Source organism: Thrips palmi, unplaced genomic scaffold, assembly GCF_012932325.1.
Source record: "Thrips palmi isolate BJ-2018 unplaced genomic scaffold, TpBJ-2018v1 HiC_scaffold_16, whole genome shotgun sequence".
In the NCBI taxonomy this organism is placed as follows: Eukaryota; Metazoa; Arthropoda; class Insecta; order Thysanoptera; family Thripidae; genus Thrips; species Thrips palmi.
This window is the reverse complement of record NW_023144625.1, coordinates 11,471,240-11,492,533: the sequence shown is the minus strand read 5'-3', so window position 1 is coordinate 11,492,533 and position 21,294 is coordinate 11,471,240. Positions and strand designations below refer to the sequence as shown.

At 57.1% G+C, this 21,294-nt stretch overlaps 2 protein-coding genes across 2 annotated transcripts in view; one reads left to right on the top strand and one right to left on the bottom strand.

Annotated features, from left to right (window-relative positions):
* The first annotated feature begins 648 nt into the window (after positions 1 to 648).
* On the top strand, positions 649 to 6,372 carry LOC117643005. The gene is made up of 7 exons (XM_034381642.1): positions 649 to 839; positions 1,989 to 2,328; positions 2,446 to 2,637; positions 2,760 to 2,961; positions 3,028 to 4,359; positions 4,436 to 4,807; positions 4,954 to 6,372. Exons 1-7 carry the CDS (start codon positions 818 to 820, stop codon positions 5,392 to 5,394), a joined length of 2,901 nt encoding a protein of 966 aa, XP_034237533.1. The 5' UTR covers positions 649 to 817; the 3' UTR covers positions 5,395 to 6,372.
* A 42-nt stretch (positions 6,373 to 6,414) lies between these two features.
* LOC117643004 (potassium voltage-gated channel subfamily KQT member 1-like) overlaps positions 6,415 to 21,294 on the bottom strand; it is a 55,261-nt gene continuing 40,381 nt past the window's right edge. The window contains exons 6-14 of the mRNA XM_034381641.1: positions 20,982 to 21,157; positions 17,411 to 17,551; positions 15,965 to 16,075; positions 15,526 to 15,771; positions 12,058 to 12,316; positions 11,379 to 11,502; positions 11,142 to 11,298; positions 10,520 to 10,627; positions 6,415 to 10,447 (exon numbers count right to left, since the gene is read on the bottom strand). Coding sequence (XP_034237532.1) covers positions 10,319 to 10,447; positions 10,520 to 10,627; positions 11,142 to 11,298; positions 11,379 to 11,502; positions 12,058 to 12,316; positions 15,526 to 15,771; positions 15,965 to 16,075; positions 17,411 to 17,551; positions 20,982 to 21,157 — 1,451 coding nt within the window. The 3' untranslated portion in view covers positions 6,415 to 10,318. The remainder of the gene's footprint in view (positions 10,448 to 10,519; positions 10,628 to 11,141; positions 11,299 to 11,378; positions 11,503 to 12,057; positions 12,317 to 15,525; positions 15,772 to 15,964; positions 16,076 to 17,410; positions 17,552 to 20,981; positions 21,158 to 21,294) is intronic.

Genomic DNA, 21,294 nt, shown 5'->3' with positions numbered 1-21,294 from the left:
GATGCTGGGCCAGACCCTCCCCCCACCCCGGCGGACCGGCGGGCGGCGCTGTACGCGGGGAGCGACTGTCGGCCCGTCGGCCGGCTCGCACACCAGTGGACGCTTCATAACCTATAACGCCTAATACGGACCAATCTCAGATTTCGGAGGAGAGGCGCCCGATTTAGAAGGAGTTTCTTTCGGGCGGCGCGCCGAGGGCCGAGCCGAGCGCGGCCTTAGCGCCTTCGGCTCCCTTCGGCCCCCTTCGGCCGGCGTCGGGACGCCGCTCGGGCGCCGCTCGGCTGTTTTCGGCCAAGCTAAGCTTAGGAAGCGCGGCTGGCGCGAGCACCTTCCTAGCAGCCGCCGCCCCCCGCGCCGCGCCCCTGTCGCTACAACAAGAGAGTTTAGGGGGAAATGGCGGAGTTTGAGTGATATTTTTAACTCCCCCGCCTTCGCTGCGCCGTACCTCCGCCGCTGCGCTGGCCTGCTGTTTGCGGCACTTCGCCGTCGTCCCTTACGCCCTGACGGCGGGGCGTGGCGGGGCGTGGCGGGGCGGGGGGCGGACGCTCGGCGCGCCGTCGAGACGCTCCCGCGAGTAGCCCGCCGCCCTGCACCGCGACGCCCCGCACACACGCCGCGCACCGACGCCGTAGTGCCGTGACACCGCGGCCCCGAGGTCGCCGACGACGCGCCGTCGACGAGCGGGAGCGAACGAGTGAACGCGCGGGGGCGTGCCCGGAGCCCTCTGGCGGGCATGAGTAGTGCAGTGTAGTGGTGCAGTGCTTGTGGTGCCGCGCGGCCCGGAGTGCCCGGAGTGCCCGGACTGCAGCTGACAGTGATGTTACCGGAATTCGGCTTCGGTGAGTGCGGCGCGGCGCTGCGGTCACCGCACGCCCCTCGGCACCCCCCCCCCCCCCCCCCCCCACCACTACACCGCGCGTCCCGCTGCGACGACCACGCCGATCGATCGGATAATTTCGATGCTGGAATCAAACTACTTGTCCTCGGTTGCGCAAAGGAAATTGTGCCAGCCGCCGTTGCCACACAGAGACACGGCCAGGCCATGGCTGTGCCACGCCTCGCAGGGTGGTGCTGGCTGGGCTGGCCTGGCCGCCTGGCTCGCTTGAGCTTAATCATCGCCTTCCGCCACACACGACCGCGACCGCCGCGCCGCGCGCATTGTCTGAACGGCGCGCCCACCTCCCTCGGCCTGCCTTGCCTGCCATGCCTTGCCCCGCCACGCCGCGGCCCGATGCCGGACGCATTGCCAACTTTGAAATGAGAAAATCCGTGGCCGCGCAGTGCTGGGCCACTTTAAGGCGCTGGCGACGACGTCGCGGCCGTCGCGGCCCCGGTATACGACGCGGCCCGGGCACGCGGAGCACACGCCCCTGCCTCGGACACGCATTTTATTGATTGCCATCTCCGTGTCTCTGCGTGTCGCCCGCCGACTCTCTCAGACTCGCTCTATCTCTCTCCATTCGTCACTCTCACTCGGGCGGGCCGGCCGAACCGCCGCGACTGGGATATTACCTGTGGAGTGCTCCGCGCTCCGCGACCCCTCCATCGTCGTCCTGCCGCGCCGCCGCGCCACTGGCAGGGCGTACGCCATGCACACGCCGCGCACTGCACCGGGCGCTCCCCATATTATCGATGGATTATCCCGGATTCTGGTCGTGACGGCGAGGCACGCCGAGGCACGGCGAGGCAGGCCTACGCATCGGCAAGGGCGTTGCGGCGCGCGGCCGCCGCGGTGCGGGTTAACGATTCCGCTTCGCCGTACATGGATGACAGCGGTGACTGGAGGCCCGGCCCACGCGCCCCGCCCCGCCCCGCGACCCGCCGCCGCATTTCTCACTTTGTCATTCCGCGTGTACTGTACCGCCTTCTTAACGTCCGCTGTACGGCGTCCAAGGGAGTGCCCGCGCCAGCACCCCTCCCCGGCAGCATAGAAAAAAAAGCCTTCACCTGCCGGGATTTGAACCCTCGACCTTTGCTTCTGTTTGCAGCGGGCAGCATGCAGACGACGCAGGAGCTGAGCCCGCGTTCAGCCGAGCCGGCGGTGCTGGGGGACGCTGACTCCCTGGAGGTCGGCGACGGCCTCCCTCTCGGGGACCGGGACCTCGACGGCGACTCGCTGGGGGCGCCCGGCGGCGTCGGCAGGGACTCCGTGCTGCACACCCTCAAGGGCCTCACCATGGCGGTCAAGCAGGAGTCCGAGGACGGCGACGACGCGCCGCACGCCTCGGAGCACGCCACCACCCTGGTCCAGGCCACGCCGTCGCCGCTGGCCGAGCGCCTCGCCGAGAGCCCCCTGTCCAGCCGCATGTCCGCGTCCTCCAGGTCGAGGTGAGAAGCCTTTTTTGTTTAAAAGTCAATCTTTTGTGTTTTTCGATCTCACCCCCTCTTGGAGAAGTGTGATACTGCTGATTGAGTGTTTAACTTGGACTTTTCTTTGTATTTTAGCCCATCCGCAGTGATGGACCGACTTAGCCCCGCCGTCACGCACAGCCAAACGCAGCTGCAGGCGTCGTTCCACCACCAGCAGCAGCTGCAGCTGCGCCAAATCCACCAGCGGATAAAGGAGCAGCAGCAACAGCAGCAGCAACAACAGCCCAGGATGGAGTCCTCGCGAGGCAGCGACACTGGCAGGGGCAGGTGAGATCGCGGGCCTACGGACGAATTACAGGCGTTTCGTCACTTTGTCTCTGTCGCACTCGTTGGGCACTCCGTAAGGGTGCGAGAGAGACAGACCGACTTAACAATCCTCTCCATTGCAGAGGGCGCCGGCGGTCGCGCTGGAAGCTCAAGTTCCACCACCAGGCGCTGCCGCCGGAGTACCTGGACCACTACGAGGCCTCGCTGGCGTCGCAGCAAGGTGGCCGTCCGCGCGGCAAGGACGACGGCGACGACAAGGCGAGGGTCATCGGCAGCAGGGCGCCGCGGAACCACAAGCGGCCCGCCCCGCCCGCCGCCGCCACCTCCGAGCAGCCCGCCCAGCCTGTGCAGCCCGTCCAGGCCGCCACGCTGGCCCCGCTCGCCCCCAAGCCGGCCAACGGCTCGGACGGCGAGGCCCTCGCGGCCCCGCTGCCCATCCCCGTGCCCATGCCGTTCGGCCTGGAGGTGCTGACGCGCTACCAGGCGCTGCTGGGCCAGGGCAAGACGGACCTGGACCCGGCGGCCTTCGTGGCCATGAGCCTCATGGCGCAGGCCGAGCAGGCCGAGCAGGCGCCGGCCAAGGAAGAGCGGCCCGCCAACGGCCAGCGCGCGCTGCTGTCCAGCCTCCTGAGGAGGGACCCCGTGGTGGAGTCCGCGCCCCGCACCGCGCCCAGCAAGGTCATGACGTACCAGGACCTGCCCTACATGGGCGAGATGACACTGGACAACATGAAGCCGCGGCGCGGGCGCAAGCCCAAGAAGGCCGACATCTGCCACCTCATCTACAAGAACTACGGCACGGTGATCCCACCCGACGTGGACGACGTGGCGGCCGTGGCGGTGGCCCCCGTGGCGGTGGCACCCCGGCCCACCGCCCTGCCGCTGTCGCTGGCGCCGCGCCTCAGCCGCAGCGACGTGCAGAGCCGCATCATCTCCAGCCTGCTAGAGAAGCGCCTCACGCAGGAGGAGCAGGCCGAGGCCTCGCAGCGGCAGCGCGACGAGCCGCTCAACCTGTGCGTCCGGGACACCCGCGGCGCGCGCGACTCCCGCGACGCCCGGGACGCCCGGGACAGCCCGCTCAAGATCAAACTGCTGCGCCGCCACGGCAACTTCTACGAGTCCAACAACGGCGTCCCCGCCGCGGCTGGTGCCGGCGACGACGACGACGACGTCAAGTCCGAACCCGCGTCGCCCGAGAGCGAGGTCATCGAGGTGGACGCCGACCCCAGTCTAGTCAACCAGGACGGCGACGACGAGGACGAGGAGGACGCGGACGAGGAGGCCAAGCAGGCGGTGTTCGCGCGGCCAGACATGCTGTACTGGGGCTGCAACGGCGCCAGCGGGGTGCCCGGCATGTACGTGCACCCGCTGCTGTACGGCGTCCACGGAGTCCACGCCAAGGCGCTGACCATGGCGCCGCACGTCATGCCCTCCCTACCGCCGCTACCGCCGCTGCTGCGGCTACCTGGCGTTGACGAGGACCCCATCGCGACCATGGCGGCGCCGCCCCCGCGGGCCAGCAGGTCGGACGCGGCCCCCAAGCACCACGTCGCGGCGCAGCAGAGCCGGACGTCCCGGGCTGCCAAGGCCCGCCACTCCGCCTCCCCCGCCTCCAGCCCCTCGGCGTCGCCCGCCCCCGCGCCCAGCCCGCCCAAGCGGAAACGCTCCGCCATCTTCATCCCGCCAGTTCCGGCGGAGAGCAGCAGCAACCCCACCACGGAGGTAAACAACAACAACAAAAACACTCTCGGTAGAGACCTAGTGCGCTGAGCTCACCCCCGTCTTTTCTCGCTTCCAGGTCAGCATCTGCAAGTTCAAGTTCACCGGAGGCGCCAAGCCCAGTCTGCAGGAGAAGAAGATGCTGTCCGTGGACGCGGGCGGCAACTTCCGCTACTACAGCGGCACGGGGGACAAGTCCATGCGTGGCTACGAGTTCTTCCCCCGGGAGTCGATGCAGCAGCAGCAGCAACAACAGCTGCAGCTCCAACAACAACAGCAACAACAGTTGCTGCCCAAGTCGTACCCGGCGCACGCCGCCCCGCCGCCGCCGCCGCAGTCAGAAAGTCTGCGCTCGCTTCTGTTCCAGAACGTTATGGAGAGCTTGCACATGCCAGCACAGGGCCTGCAGCAGGGCCTGCAGCAAGGCCTGCTCGGCTTCCCTCCTCCGCAGGTGCGGCAAGCAAGTACTCCCTGGGGTGGAGGTGTTTAAGGTGATAACGCTTTCCCGACTAGCCCGTCCCGCGCCCGCTTCCCCCTCCACGCATGCGCTGTGCACCGCCACCGCCACGCCGCCTGACACCCCGCCCTCTGTTGCAGCTCGCCGGCACGCCGTCGTGGGACTTGGAGGCGGGCCCGTACGCGCACCAAAGCCAGCAGCAGCAGAACCGGGCCGCGCCGCTCGCCGCCCGCAAGCGCAAGACGCGCAAGTCGCTGGAGCGCGAGAAGCTGGAGAAGACCTTCAAGGAGAAGGGCTTCCTCATCCAGACGCAGCAGCTCGAGTCCGCCGAGGGCGCCACCTACTGCAAGTTCCGGCAGCTGCGCAAGTTCACGCGCTACCTGTTCCGCAGCTGGAAGGACTACCTGCCCGGCAGCGTGACGGAGGGCCAGGGCCCGGCCTCGGACCCCGGAGTCCGCTCCGGAATGGACCCTGGAGGCGACCCTGAAGGCGAACCTGGAGGCGACCCTGGAGGCGATCCCGGAGGTGGCCCCGTATCCCTGCACCCGGAGCTGGACGAGGCGGATGACGACCTCCTCTAGGCCGGGCAGGCGCAGAGTGGCGCCAAGGCGTTGCGGAAGCCCTTGCGGAAGCCTGGAACCTACTGTGATTTTTGTGATTGTGTTAGTGCGCGCTGCCGTTGTTGTGTGAATTGCTCAATGATGTCCTTGCAAGGCCGTCGCCGTGTCCTGGCCTTCGTTTCTCTGCCCGATGGGAGGGGCGCTTATGAAAAAGATCTCAGTATTGCTGTAAGTTGACGAGGAACAAGAGAAGACTGCTAGGTCAAGGTCAGTGTATGTTCAGTAGGGTTACTCTGTACATATGTGTAGTTAGCTCATTTTCATCGAAAAAGCACGCATTCTACGACGTAATTTCAACTCGAATCGCGCAAATTCATAATCCTCATTTCCTCGCACCATCAAGCTCTCATTAAACTACAATTTATTCTTACGTTGTCTTACTCCTTTTGACTGGGCAAGTTCAAATTGACTCCACCAGTTTCAAATTGTGCATTTAGTAGACATTAAAGACCTTTGAAATTCAGAACATTGGACGACTGTGATTTATATTAGTTAGGAGTTATTGTTGACAGGGAAAAGTAAACCTTTTCATCACCCAAATTAAAATTGTGTATTTTGTGATGATTTATTTTGTCATTAACATGTATGTGTAACAAGATGAATCGGGTCGGTCTCATGTTCAGACGAACAAATGCACAGTGTGCCGGCAGAGAGATTTGACTGATATTTAGCTTTTAAAAAATCTTAGTCATTTGAGTGCTGGAGCAGGTGGTGCATACATCGAGCAAAGGGAGAGATAAGCAAGCAGTAAACTTTGCAGAATTTTTAAAGTGAACGATTGGAAATGTTGTAGTTGTTAAAGAAAAGGTTACTGCATGCGCATCCCCTCAGCACACGCGACTGTATCTAGTCCATTACTAATAGATGTGATTAATTTCAAAAACGTCAGATTTTTGTTAACCGTTTTATGAAACATAAATAAATGAAATTCGTTTAGTTTCTAGGGTGTTATTTGGTATGTGCCATTGAAACCATAGGCAATTTCTGAAGTCATTATTTTATTGCATCGCATCTCTCCATACAACATATACATCTGTTTTCCTCAAATCAGCTACAGCAGGTGAAAACTTGGACTGAACACGCAATCGACACAAATACAACACACTGGAGTGGAGGCTGTAAGGCTCAGCCTTACTACGAATGCTCCCCTCTTTTTTCACATCACAACACACCAATAAAATCAAGTCCAATCCAAAGCCAACACCCACTCTTTGAGATATCCTTTAACATTGATAAACATTTTAAACTTCACAGTATTGTTATAGAGAGCAAACACTAATTATGGCTAAATACATTCTCGGCTCCAACACAAACGCGGCACATCGCCTTGGACGATCTTTGGGCCTTTGTCGGCCCGCTCGGAGTTGTCCCCACAAGGAGATAAGGGGAAAGGATAGAAAGCAGAAGAGGAGCAGAGAAGAGGAGCCTATTCTTAGAGAGCGCCTCCAACGTAAAGTTTTCTTTCTGACTTTTGCAGGCATTGTGCTTATTCGTTTTGTACCTCCGTTTTACCTCCTTGGAAGGTACTAAAAGTTCGCTGAGGGCATGGTCGACATCCACGCATGCGCGTCACATTTACGACTACAAAATTACAGAAATCCATAACAAATACATATCACAGAATGAAATTTCACGATCACAGAGTGCCAAGGATGGTCCTAAAGCGGGCACCAAATCTTTGTCTGCTGTGTCGGAAAGCCACGTAGGCCGTCTAGTTCAAAATTGAATTTTTCATAGTGGCAAAGATGGCTCAATTGACATCATTTTGTTTCATCGCTCGGGAAATTTCTTTGACTGAGTTTGATTGAGTGAAATAAAGACAAAAGCTGAAATTAATATCAGAAACATACACATTTTTACAGTCAGGAAAGATCCTGTTGACTCACAATGAAGCATCAAATTTATTAAACAGTTTTAAAATAAATTATAAGTGTTTGTACTCATTAACACAACCCTTCACGTGGTCTCATCATCATCTACGCTAACCGAAGGAACCCGAAGCCAACAAACAAACCATACCTCTGAGCGAGTTTTACATCGCCAGAATATGTAAAGGCACGTCGACTGTAAAAACGTGGTAATTACATGGATCAGGTTAAACAGTAAATTTGAAATGGGGAACAAGATAGAAAAAGCCACTTTAGCCGGGAAAAATTATTGTGCATAGATCACAGAGGCATGAAAGTTGGACAACTCCAAGAAACAAGAACCCTGCATTGGATTGTGTGGAGATAGCTGCACTGACGAAAGGGGACATTGTATTCTACGTCAGACTACTACTTATATTCATGAAGACCACAATCAGAATCGCCCTTTATCTGTCTTCTAGCCTTGGGTGTTGAGCAAAGGTCCTAGAAAAGAGCGACGTGTTGTCTAATTTGAAAAAATGCCTCCCCGCAAGATTACCCCTGGCCCCAGGTCAAAAGAGTATCTACACCATCTATACCAAAATAAAATAGGTTTTACTTTTGAGAAAACGATTACCAACTACACTGCCAAAAAGCAAGCATTTTTCTTTTTGTGAAATGTGCTAGGGCGCCTGTTGGGTAGGCAGCCCGCTAAGAGGCCGCGGTTGGTGGGTCAGGGGCTGTGCTGCCTCCACTGCAGATATCGCAACGAAGTAATATTTTTTCATATCGGAGGGTAACAAGATCCCGCTGTCTCATTTACGAAATACACAAAACTTTAAATAATACGTACTTATTATTGCTGACCACAAAATTGGTTCCAAATACTTCAAAGGGAGACAAAATTCTCCAACATTCGACTAATTTTCTAACAAACTACAGAGTAAATACGTGGCGACCACAAGGTCGTTTGCGTAAGAAAATGCTGAAGATTTGATATGTACAAGATCTGTGTAAGAATATAGTTACTCAGCCTCCAGTGCGTAAGAAAATATGACGAAGATAAGATTATTTTCTTAAAAACATCACGATAATTAATAAAATTCAATAATAAAATCTTTCTTAAAATGAGTAACTTGAAGTAAAGTGCAATACAGTAGAGTGACGAAACGTACAAATACATGACTGCGTGCCATCACGTCATTATAATGACGATCTATTATTGTGACAGAGACAAGTGCCTTTGTAAAAATATCATTAATACCATGGTGCGCGTGATACAGCCGCTCATAGATCGGTGAGTGGCGGCCCACTGACTTGCCTGTATGTATACGACTTGATCCCAACACAATTCTACAGTAGCAAAGCTATGGACCCACGATACAGTGAAAATTTATCACGTCATATGCACACCAAATCGACCGACTACGACCAATATTCTTTTTAACTTGTCCATTATTTTGTTCCCTCTGTTGACGCAAAACTTGTCGCACCGAATTTTAAATAATTGTAATGTAATTGTTTTAAAAATTTATACCATGCACACGAGATAACTCTTTTCGGCGTTTATTACCTTAATTGCAACAAATCAAACGGGCGTTTCCCGCATTGGTCTACACTTGCGATGAAACCGGACGTTGTGTATCAAAGCTGTTTTCGGTTTTCGATACTTCAGGATCACTTTGGGCTCGACTTACCCGTCCTTCGACTTTTACTGGTCATTTGACTTCGCTACGCTGTCAACCAAGTGCAACAAAAATACTACAAGGCAGCGGACTTGAAAGTTTGGAAGCATTGGAAGTGCGACAGATAAGAAGTAGTTTTGTCGCCGGAAACTTAAATGCAAGTATTCACTCGGAATTCGTACTTTCCAGGAGGCCATCTAGAGACCAATGTCCCGAGAGCGAAACACAACCAAATGGTTGACATGTCGAGCTGAAACATTCTCATATAAAGGTTTACGCAAGAAGATAGATACATAATGATTCTTACTCAAAATAGTCAGTCGATAGAATTATTCGAGCATTCTGGACTAAGAACGCAAAGAAGAAATCAACATTTCTCTACTCAAATAAGGTTAAGATTAACCCAAGAAATCATGGTTGACTCTGCTGTTGCGCTCTGTTTGTCTCAAAACGCAAAAATATGCACTAGAAGTGGTCCTATCTACCCAGCTCTTTCCACATATCGCAGATAATTTTCTTATATTACCTCGGGTGAAATTGTTTTTTAACACTAATGGAAGAATTGAGAGTATTATTTGAGTATCTAAGAGTAACTGTGTTTTAAAACAGACACCAAAAAGACGGCTGGTGATGACACCAGCCATGATAACTAGAAGTGGAATCCGCGAAAATTTTAAAATTTATCAAACTATTAAAAATTGTTTTAAAAAAAGGGTCGTGGCAATATGAAACAGTATCAACTAGCTCAGATTATTGTACATAGATGTCACAAAAAAGATTAAAGGCACCAGGACCAAAGAACAAGGAAAATATGGAATACGCAGGGATGAAGCTCAGATCAATGGCAATACGAAAGAGTACATTATTAACAAGGGTCTTACAAAGTGTCGATGTTCATTGGCCCAGCTGTGGCAAAGAACTGATACCACAACGCTGGGGAAGTTACAAATATTTCTACCAAATGGGAGATTTTCTAAACATGTGTGACGCCCTTCTGCTGAGTCCTTTCATAACAAAGAGTATACTCTGTACCCATATAACTATATAATTGTGCAATTTGAGAGAATTACCTTTAAAGGAGAAAAAGGTTCACACGATTCATTTGATTAAAACGACATATCGCTTGAGCATTTAAGATGAACTCTTCTACAGCTAAGTTTCATGGAATATTGCCTTACATTACATCAAGCATATATAGGACCGTGCATACATGGTTTGTTTTGGTGCTGGAATATACATTTTTATGAATAATGGCTACAATAAACGAATGCCAAAATTTCTCCGGTACCTTTGACAAGAGGAACAAAATAATAAAAATATAGCTTTGAGATCATAGGAAGAAAATAGAGGGTCCTACGCGGTGCGCTCCACCATCTCCTCCCGCAGTGTGGGTGATCGTGGTGGCGGCGTGAGGCCGTGCTTCTGGGCCACAAGCTGCAGCAGCGACAGGATGTTGTCCGTCTTCCTCTCCATGCCCGACATCTAGGCAGCACGCAGAGAGAGAAATTAGCCGGGGCCATACGAGGCGCCATCACCTTCGGAACCGAGACCCACCTGCTGCTCCAGGCGGAACAGCCTGGCGCCGATCGTCATGGGCTTGAGGTTGCCGGAGCGGTCCATGCCGGGCTTGCCCAGAGTCTGGTCCAGGCGGCGCTGGAGCTCCTGTCGACGAAAATCGCAATCAAATCAAACCCTCTCCACGGGCCTGCGATGGAGCGCAGTGGCTTAAAAGCGATCAGGGCGTGGCGGGGCGTGGCCGGGCGCCGCGGGCCACCTTGCTAACTAGGTGAGGCAGGCGACGTACCTCCCGAGGACCGCGGACCCCTTGCCCGCCACCGCGCCCCGCGGACCCCCCGGGGCATGTCGGCCAAACCGAGTGGGAGACAGTTTGAAAGTTGGGTCTGGTCAGGGGGGTCTAAACCAGCGCCCGCCTCCCCTCCCGCCCGACCCGTCCGTTCGTCGCAACTTTGAAGAGGGAAGTGGAAGTTTTAGTCTGGCAGCGCCGGGACAGGCGAATCAACAACCGTCGCTCAAGTTTTATTCCCGTCAAGTGAGTCATTAGGCAGACTGCGCTTTTAAGCAGAATGGCTGTGGCGGCGACAGGGGCGAGGGGCGGAGCGGGCCCCCAAATCGGACAGGGTTTGCGGCGAAAGGCGCGACTGGGACTGGCACTCACCTTGATCCTGACCATCATGTTGAGGTGGCCCTGGCTGTACTGCTCGATCACGTCCCGCACGTCGTAGGGCTTGCGCGCCTGCTGGAACTTGCGCCGCGCCACGAAGTACTTGATCTTCCTGATGGCACGTATGGCGTTGCGGTGCGCCTCCGTCAGACTGGAATCAGTGTTTGGCGTTTAGTTTGCTTTGGCCGCTTTGGCAGTGCGCTTGCCTGGTATGGAGATGGATTGACTCACAGTGTGACGCGCTGCGGCTCGTCCAGCATGTCGCAGTCCATCTCGTCCGAGGCGGCCTCCGTCACGGAGCTGGTCTGGCTGGGGAACATGCGGCCGTCCGCCCTGGCCAGGCTGCTCGGCGTGCCTGTGTGCAACGCATGCAGAGTTACACCTCGTGCTCTGTCTCAGTCGGACTCACGGGCCGTCCCGTAGGGGCGCGAGGGAGACGGAGTGACCCACTGGCTCCTCGGTATCGCTCAGCCGATTGCCAGTGTTTGCTTTGCGGCCGCGCGGTCAGCAAAGCAGCGTAGCGGCAAACATGAAACAGGCTAATCAAGCGGACTCATTAGGGACCGTCCGAAAACCACTTGACACCCCCTCGTGCCAATAGTGCCAACTCGCAAAAAGAAAAAAAAATCGTTCAGGTGGTGGTAGTTTTTAAACAGGGGTCAAAGCGTGTTTAAAAGATACTGCAGCTAGTCGATACTCTTTGTCACGTTGGCATACTCTGTCGTCGACCCCTCGCTAACGAGGCTGCAGCGTCATTAAACCAATGCCATTATGGACGCCGAAAGCCACAGCGGCGCCGCGCTACAGTGGGGTCAATGGAGCACCGCCAATGCGTGGCGATGGTGGCCAGCACCCGACATGGTGAACCCAGCGGGCGTGACCAGACCAGGGGAGCCCGGTTGACACTAACCGGCCTTGGACGCGTCGTCGATGTAGAAGACGACGTCGCCCTCGCTGTCGCGGCGAGCGCCCTCCCCCAGCGTCCCGGACGGCGTGCCCACCAGGGCGGTGGAGTTGGTGGTGGCGGTGGCGGGGGTGGCCGGCGTGGTGGCGGCGGTGGCGGCCGCGGCCGAGGGCGTGCCGCACGGAGAGTCACGTGACTCCATGCGCTGCTTGGTGTTGCGCCGCTTCAGCACGCTGGCCTTCTTGGCCACCTGGATCATCAAAGACTGTGCGGGGAGCGCCCACTGAGCGCATGCAGCTACGGTCACACACACAGCTAAGGCAGATACAACAGCAACACACAGACAACAGCAAGCCCGCCCGAGGACAACCACTCAGTCGCAAACCGTTTACGAACTTACGTTGGACTGAACGTTAAAACACATTTGAGTCAAGTAAGTGAACCGCTGTACAGTTTGGTTTGTTTGCATTGAATGGTGGAACCGTGTGGTTGTCCCTTGGGGGCGAAGTAACAAACACAAAATCCAACAGGGCGCTTCAGTAAGTTAGGCTAAACGCGACATCGCAAGGGCGGTTCCAGTCTCTGAGGGAGGGGACGCTCGGCCCGTCACTCGAAAAATGGGCCCCGAGTCCAAGACGGCATGCATTCGACACGAGACGTGATGACTCGGCGGGCCGTGGCCGGGCCTACACCGTAGGGGCGGGGCCTGCTGTCCGCCGCCGTCCGCGGTTCGCGATGGCCTGATGGCGTGCCCGTCATTCTGGGCATGCCGCTGGTCAGTGCGTCGTCTATCGCCACGTCCAAGAGGGAGAACCACTGAACAAGCACCCCGACTTTGGGGTGCCTTGCGCGCTGGGACCCGACAAAAACGTCCCCGGTTCGAGTTTTGTTTTCTAACGGCCAGAACCTACGAAGCAAGCCAGTCACGCTCAGCGTTTGCAGGGTTATAAACACCTGAGGTTTGACAAGTCCATGATTTTGATCGACATATTTTTTGATCCGTTTTTTGGCTCACGCCGAACACGATGACTCTCCAATTTGCAAGTGCGCGCGTCCGAACATCCGTCGCGCGGTCGCAGGCCGCTCGCGTGGACGGACTCAAAGCAAGGGATAGCTCGCGCGGTAACTCTGTTTCGCTTTGGCGGCCTTCGCAGCAGAAGCAGCAGCTAGCGACATGACAGGCAGCACTGCAAGCTGAATACAAACCACAGGAAGTCCGGAAGTGCGCCGTGCGAATATGCCCCCCCCTCCCCTTCCGGACCCCTTTTACCCGAAGCGCCTTCCGGGATTTGCCGCGGTCCCGGCCGCCACGTGACTAGATTACGACGGAGGAACAATCCACAGACACACGCACGCACACATGTTGCGCGCTGCAATGCGTCAAAGGATTCGTATCGAAAGCCCCGGCTGCGACTCGTGCGCGTGACGTTTCACAAAATTACAACAAGAACAACAACGAGCAGTAAACAACGGAAGGACTGTGGTGGAGTGGCCTCTTTGATGATTGAAATCGCTCTCCACTTTGGTTCTGCTTCCTCTATACTACTGAATGCGAATGCGCCATGCGCCAGTCCCCACATCAGCATCTCGAACGCCCCGGAACCAAAGTGAATACGCTGTCGTCGCGTTCGGTCTGTTGACTCGCAAACCTGCCACTCTCTTTCCTCAGACCACGAATGCCCCACTTTACAGGGCAAGTCTCATTTCACATTAACGCAAATAACCCCCCCTCCCCCTCCTACCCGTACTCACGAGTTGACGGAAGCATCCCCTCCCTCGCAGACCATGCAGAAACACAAACACAGCTACCGCCACAAAATGCACACGTCTTTGTACACACACGGCACAACACAGAGACCAAAAAGCAGAAGGCCATGCCCTTATTTTTGTTTTAAAAAAAGGACACAAAGCGCTGTCTTTTGCGGCGGCAAAATCAATATTTCACCCGAAACACACAACAATTGCAAACAACACCAGCAATCAAGACGAGCCTCTGCGCTCGCAGTAACAGCAGGCAGTGCGTCTAGTGAGGTGGCTGGCTGACCCGGTGCGTCATAGGCAAGGAGCCCATTATTTTTTGACTTGCTACGTCTGCGATTTCTTTCCGTCAGAACAGAAAATCTCCGTCAAAACTCTCTGGGAAGATTTTGTCCGAAAGTTTTTTGTCCGAAACTACGACTATCTTACGTACTTTTTTGAAACTGAAGTGATGAAATTTCTTAAAAAGCTTTTGTCGTATGAATGGTGCCCTACTGGGGGAGAAAATCAACTGGATTTCTGTCGATTCCTTTACTTGTGATTCCCACCACGATTTCAGAGTGGGAGGGCTGCAAAGTCGTCACTACACGATCGACGTCTCTCGTCGCACATTTCTTGGAGGAAAAATATTGCGCCCCCTGTATGAGTCTCGGCGCGGCAGTCCTCCAGCCGTCGCCATGTAGGCCAAGGCAGGCCAAGGCAGGCGGACCCGTCACGTCTCCATGGAGTGCAGCAACACGGTGCGGCATTCAGGCCGTCAAAATGCACACGGCGCCGAGCCGAGCGCACAGTGTGCACACCACGCCTCTGGCACGGCTGGCGCGCCAGGCACGCCACGCGCGCCGGAGCACTTTTGCAGTCACAACAGCGCCCTCCCCTTCCCCTCCTTGCACTGCGGGTATGAAAGCCAGAGCGCCTGGAAAGGCAGGCTGGCGCGCTGGCGCCGCATAGCGCCGTGTATTGCAATCCGAATAAACACCAAGAGGGGCCCGGGCGTCCACGCGCACGTCATACCACCCCGACTTCAGACCCTCTCAGGGGCTGGGGCGGGAAAAAGAGAAGCAAAAAAGGGTCCGCTTGGGTATTCGAACCCACGCCCGCATCAGCAGCCAGCCTTTCCGCGTCAATGGCGCGCTCACCGGACGCACCGCGCGCAGCCAGCCCAGCCTACAGACGCGTATACACACAGAGCATGCCCGGGAGCCCACACAGAGCAGGGCACAGCCAAACAGGTAAACAAAAGGAAAAAAGGGCATTCCATCCGCAGCCCTCCGTCAGCAGGAAGACGCCGACCTCACAGCGCTGCGGGGGCAGCTGCATGCGCACATGTTGGCTTTCGTGCCATGATTACGTGCCAGACTGTCAACGCCATGATTTATGTGGATGTGTACTTTGAAAAAAAAAAAGTGCACGCAAAATTTAGCAAACAAAAATGATTGTCAGTGAGATTGAGTGTAACATAGCGCAGTTTGACGGTGACTTCAGACAAAAAAAAGGAGCCCGGAATAACAAAATGGTTTTATCCCTCCAAAAAATTCAAGATGTCTCTAAACATTCAAAAACTTTCGAGACAAAAATTAGAAAATTTTCAAAAGATCTGAAAAAATGCAAAGAGGGAAAGTCTGGGAAAGGTTTTGTGTTATCGACATGTGCGCACGACAAGCATGTTGCCCCCGGCTGCTCGGTCCGCACCCCGCGACGGGGGGCGGCACCCACCTTGCCGAGGGGGGCGGGGGCGGGCTGGCTGTCCAGCCCCAGGGCCGCGGCCACGCCGCCGCCCCCCTGAAGGTCCAGGTCCTTGCAGTAGATGCTCCAGGTGGCGTGCGAGTTGAAGGACTTGTCGGCGGCGTAGCACCGCCACAGGCACTGCAGCAGCATGGCGGCCGCGGGGATCTGCCGGTTGAAGTGCTTCTGGCGCTGCTTCTGCTGCACCTTGAGCGCGAAGCCCGAGCCGAGGATGCCCTGGGGAGACAACGCAACGAGGGTCGTGAGCACTGACCTGCGATAAACTGCACAAAAATATCTACACAAGGTAAATAATATTCGTTACAACAAATACTAGGGAAAAAAATGAGATAATATTTTTGCACATGAAACCATGCTTGAAAAATTTTTCAAGATCCTGGATTTTGTGTCGATTTGTCATTTGACATACCGCGGGCAGAGCGAAGAACGAGATGGCGAACACGCTGAAGCAGGAGGCCACAATCTTCCCCATCCACGTCTGGGGCACAGCGTCTCCGTATCCGATTGTTGTCACGGTAATCTGGAAGCGAGACGAACCGAGTAGAGTCGGGACAGGGGCAGTGGGAGGGGCGGGGGCAGGGTGGGACCAAGGGAAAAAGGGAGAGTCGATCGGATGAGCCGCGAGCGGAAACGAAGGAGAGCAACCAGATAAACAGGCCGCCAAGCTCCGCAAAGCTCCGCAAAGCCCCGCCAAGCTCCGCGAAAGCCGGCCAATCCGGATGCCTTCTGGGCCATTTCCCATTCCATTAATGGCGAAGCAACTTACACGGAAACGTCATGAATTCGTGAGAGTCACTCATAGGCGCGGCCAGCGGAGAGAGGGGCGCGCATCACCCACCGCACGGGGGCTGTACGCTGTCAGAAAGGTTCCGTCGCATCAACTGGCATTACGCGGATTCGCTTGGAAATTATTATACCGACTGCGGAAGTGTCCCTTAAAGTCGGCAGAACTGAAACGATTCCACCCGTTTCCGCTAAACCTGTTTCAAAAGAGTAAACTCTTCCTTTTGTTCGTAATCCCGCGAAAGCGCGCAGCGGCGCGCAAGCAGCGCCGTCTCGAAACTAAACTTCTTTTTCCCACGCGCTTTTCTTTTCCCGGGAAATCAAACAAAACAGGGAAAAGACGCCGCCGCCGTCCGCGCGGGAAATTTGATTTATTCGCGACTTGCCGCCAAACCGAACCCGAACCCGATGGACGCGACCTCTGCCAGTCCGTCATCGCCGCAGTGGCGGGGCGGGGCGGTGGCGCGGTATTCAAATCCGGTTTGGAATGAGCCGAGAAGTCCAAGGGTGTCCGCGCCGCGCCACCGGACGCCGCCAGCGCCGCCAGCGCCGCCCACCGCGGCGAACCGAATTCAATTTTTCCGACGCCGTCATCAAACGTGATCGCGGCCACTCCCTTCAGTCAGTCAGTCGGTCGGCGATAAAATCGTCGATTTCCTTCATCGACCCGCACCGCGGCACACCGCGGCGCACCGCGGCCGTGGCGCAACAACGCGAAAAACGCGAGTCACGTGGCGGGGCGGGGCGAGGTTTGGTGGTGTGGGGCGGTAGAGGGCCTCATGCACTGGTCGGCCGGAAGCAGCAACGGGGTCGCACGAGCGGAAAGGAAAATGGAGAAAATACCAACAACAACAGTAATAATAAAAATAAAAGCAGCGGTTACAAATAAAAGCGAAAAAATAACACACCGCAGCGGAGAGAGAAAGTCGCGGGGCTGTATGCTTAAAATATTAGGCGCATACGGTTATAGTCCACCCCGCGTCTGCCTGGAGCACAGGCACGGACTAATTCGTTACATCTACCGCGGCTTCCGGGGTCTCTCTCCTCTCTCCCTCTCTCTCTCTCTACTCACCACGCCCCACCAGAGCGCGTCCGCGTAGCTGGCGAAGTCCGTCTTGCCGTCCGGCCCCGTCGCGTCCTTCTCGGCCAGGTACACGAAGTAGCTGCTGAAGATGAGGCCCAGGAAGCCGATGTACAGCGTCGTGATGAGCTCCTGCGGCCGAAACGCACTTTGGTCATGAATACGGAACGAGCGACTCGCTGGGGCGGCAAAAACGCGCGCGCACGCAAACGCCTGCACTCCGTCTGCCCATGCAACCGTAATCACCCCCCCCCCCCCCCCACACACACACACCATCGGCATCGCCCGCGAGAACATACAGGCACACACCTTTAACGCAGTTATGAATAAGTCACCTGGAGCGCCCTTGAACAAGCGCTCTCTCTCTCGCGCGCGCGCACACACCACACACACACACACACACACACAGCCGGCATTAGTCTTTCCCTTTATCTCCGTTCCGAGACAGCAGCCTCATCACTATTCGATAAGGTAAGCTGGAGCAAGTTGCGCAAAGGTCGATTCCAACACACGGCCCTTTTAGCGCCCTTGCAGTCTCGCCTGCAGCCTCGCCTGCAGCCTCGCCTCCAGCCTCGCCTCCAGCAACAAGTAGGGCGTCTTGGAGTGCCCTCCAGCTGCAGTGCTGCAGGCAGCACATATTGGCCCTCTGCTGGCCTCGATCCCGGCCTGTCGGAGACGGCGGCGGCGGTGGAAGGCGACCGTGTCGACACCGCGGCGTGGTGCTAGTTGAGCTGCTCCAGCGGGCGGAGTCAAAATCCCCCCCAGGCTGGGCAACACTGCCGCGATGAAACGCCCTTTCTGCCTTCGACTGCCGAGGCCTTTGCATCGGCGGGCCGGACTCGCGCGGAGCACAGGCCGCCGCGGGCCGCGGGGCTAAAGGGCTGGATTAAAATGTCAGTGGCGCTGTGAGGGCTGTAACGGCCCGGTGGGACTGTGCACTGTCCCGGGCCAGCAGCGCCAGCAGCACCAATTAGCAATGCAGCCAGACAAATTATGACGGCCAGAGTGGGAGCGAGTGGGAGCGAGCACCGGATGAGAGTGGGCGAGCGAGTGAGAGCGAGCACACTGGGCGAACAAGGCCGCGGACGGGGCGGACTCCGCCCGGTGGGGCACCGCGCGAGCGCCGCGCCAACGGAAACTCTTTAGGGGCTTGGCTGCCGTTGGCTGCGCTGCCGGAGTCGGGGCCCGGCGCCCCGCGCTGTGGTCACCACATCCCCAGGATAATACCCCTTCTTATGTAATATTCAGGACCGCCGCCGCCACTCCACCTCGCGCCCCCCTCCCGCCCCCTCGGGGTGCCCCTCTCCGGCACTTCAGCCTGTTGTGGCGGCCGCCAGCGCGTTTTGCACTGACTGCCTGTCGTCTGTGGGCACCTGTCTGACTGTCTGTCTTTTTTCTGTCTGTCTGTCTGTCTGTCTGTCTGTCTGTCTGTCTGTCTGTCTGTCTGTCCTCCCACCGTCAGGCCGAATTAAGCGCGCCGCTGTGCAAACACACAACGCGGCCGCGATTGGCCGGAAGTGACACACTCGAAAGCCGTTTCCGGTTTCCAGGAACGGCGCGCTAATGGCTCCGCGTATGCCTTTCCACGCCGCGTGTTTCTCATCCGATAAAACAACAACAACGCACGAGCTCGGTGGAATAAAACCTGACTGATATGCTAACGATGACTTAAACAGACTTCACTTCTTTTTGACTGCTGGCCGCTCCGGTTTCATCCCTTTTTTTTTGCGGTGTAGCGGTGGCGAGAACGAGCATCACTGTTTGATGCGAGTCCGTGCACCGTGACATGTGGCGGCGACCGGGACGCCAGGGCAGCAGCAGCACACGGAAGGGACAGGTCGAGAACGGCACGGTGACATTTCATCCAACAGTCATAATGCCATGGCGGGGCTGGGCCCCTTGGCTCGGCGCCATCCCGGTGGTCTTTGCCTCTGGCTGCCTCTGGCTGCCTTTGGCGTGGCGGTGCGCCGAAGAGCAGCGCAGACAGCGGCGTGTTCGGCGTGTTCCTTCTGCCATGAATTACTATCGACCGTCAGTCATACAGTGCTGCCGCCCTGGCCGCCCTGGCCGCCCGGCCCAGGTCGGTCTCTCCAAAGTCGCAGCGCGCGGCGCGGCGCGGGGCCGACTTTTGGACGGCTGTGGCGGACGGACGGAACGAAACGGAACGGAGCGGAGGTGACTCTGCAGAATTTATGTTGGCGTGGCTTTTGAACTGGAAAAAGAAAAGGAGTCGATGTCTGGGCCCGCGGCGCGCCACGGCGGCAAGGCCTCCCAATCATTCATACCGCTGAGACCCCAGTCGCTGGGTCAGCAATAGTTTTGCTGTTTTTTCCAGCAGCTTCCTTGCTTTCACATTTGTAACGAAAACGAGTCTTTTGGTTTGCCCTGAGCTGCGATGGGGCTTTAAGACGACATGAATGATCCTAAAATGAACGGCATTGCGGGTGTAAAAGGTCGTAGAGTTCAATATTTTAAATTAATTTAATTTTTTGGACTCAATTTTGGTGGTGTTTTTTTTTAAGGTAGAACGCAGCCCTGGAGCGCGGAGGGTGGGGGTGCGGGGATCACGCATTGTCATCACGCGTTGCCTGCCGGGCCTGCCGGCCCACCGGGAAAGGAGGCCAGGGCGCCAGGGCCGCGGCGTGCCAGTAGTATTTGCCAATCGATGCCCCGCCTCACCTCGGCGCCAATCAATATGCAACGACAATCCGCCCTGCTCGCCTCGCCCCGCCCCGCCCCGCCCCGCCCCGCCCCGCCCGCGACAACAACAAAACACGGCAAACTTTGCGCCCCCTGGCCACGCCTGCCGCAGCCTGCCACGGCGGGCCGAGGACGGTCAGGACGACGAGGTGTGAGGCGACCAAGAGGACAGAGTCCCAGGCGCTCGGAGTGACACACGACGCCCCGTGGTGGCGATGCGGTGGGACACACACACACACACACACACACACACACACACACACACACACACACGCACCCCCCGGGCATTCCCCGCATTGCTCGTTTAATAGCGTGACGAGAAAAAAAGGAGCCGCCAGGAACACGACGACGACGACCGCAAGCGCGACGATGACCACCACGACGAGGGCGGGCCGTTCGCCGAGGCCGTGGAAACTCTGCGCCTGCCTGGCTGCGTGCCTGGCTGCCTGGCCGACGGCCGCAGCTGGAGGCGCACCCGAGTTTCTCCCTCAGTTCATCAAGCCGCCACCGCCACCGCGACTCTGGCCCGCACGCACACACACACACACACACACACACACACTCACACACACCCCCACACACACACACAGGGGCCGAAGGGGCAGCTCCTACATCATCGCCCCGTCCCGGCTGATACCCCGGGTTATCTTTTTTCCGATGGAATCCGGGCCCGGGCTGGCTGCTCGGGCTGGCCGCCGGGCTGCTCCTAGGCTCTGCAGTGGTCTGCAGTGCTTTGCTCAGATTTACGGCCGGGCCGGCCACACTGGTCATCGCGGCTTTGGGCGGTCCCACCCAACGTCTGCAGGCCCTGTCGGCCCCTCGCGGTGGCGTGACGCACTGCCGTGCACTGCCGCTGTCTTACCTGGCGGTGGATGAAGACGACGGAGCCCAGCAGCCGCCAGGTGCCGCCCTGCCGGTCCACGTGCAGCATGCGCAGGATCTGCAGGAAGCGGATGCCCCGGATGGCGGACGTGGCGAACACCTGGCCGTTGGAGCCCACGGACAGCACCACGATGGACGCCACCACCACGATCAGGTCTGCAACGCGAGGAGGACAGTAGTATGGGCACCCCCTTCTGGCGTGCGAGGCCGTGAGCGCCCCCAATGTTCCTGGAGAGAGGCGTTGATGGCTTTGGTTTTTCCTCCTAAACCAATGTTTGTCCTTTTTAAAAGGC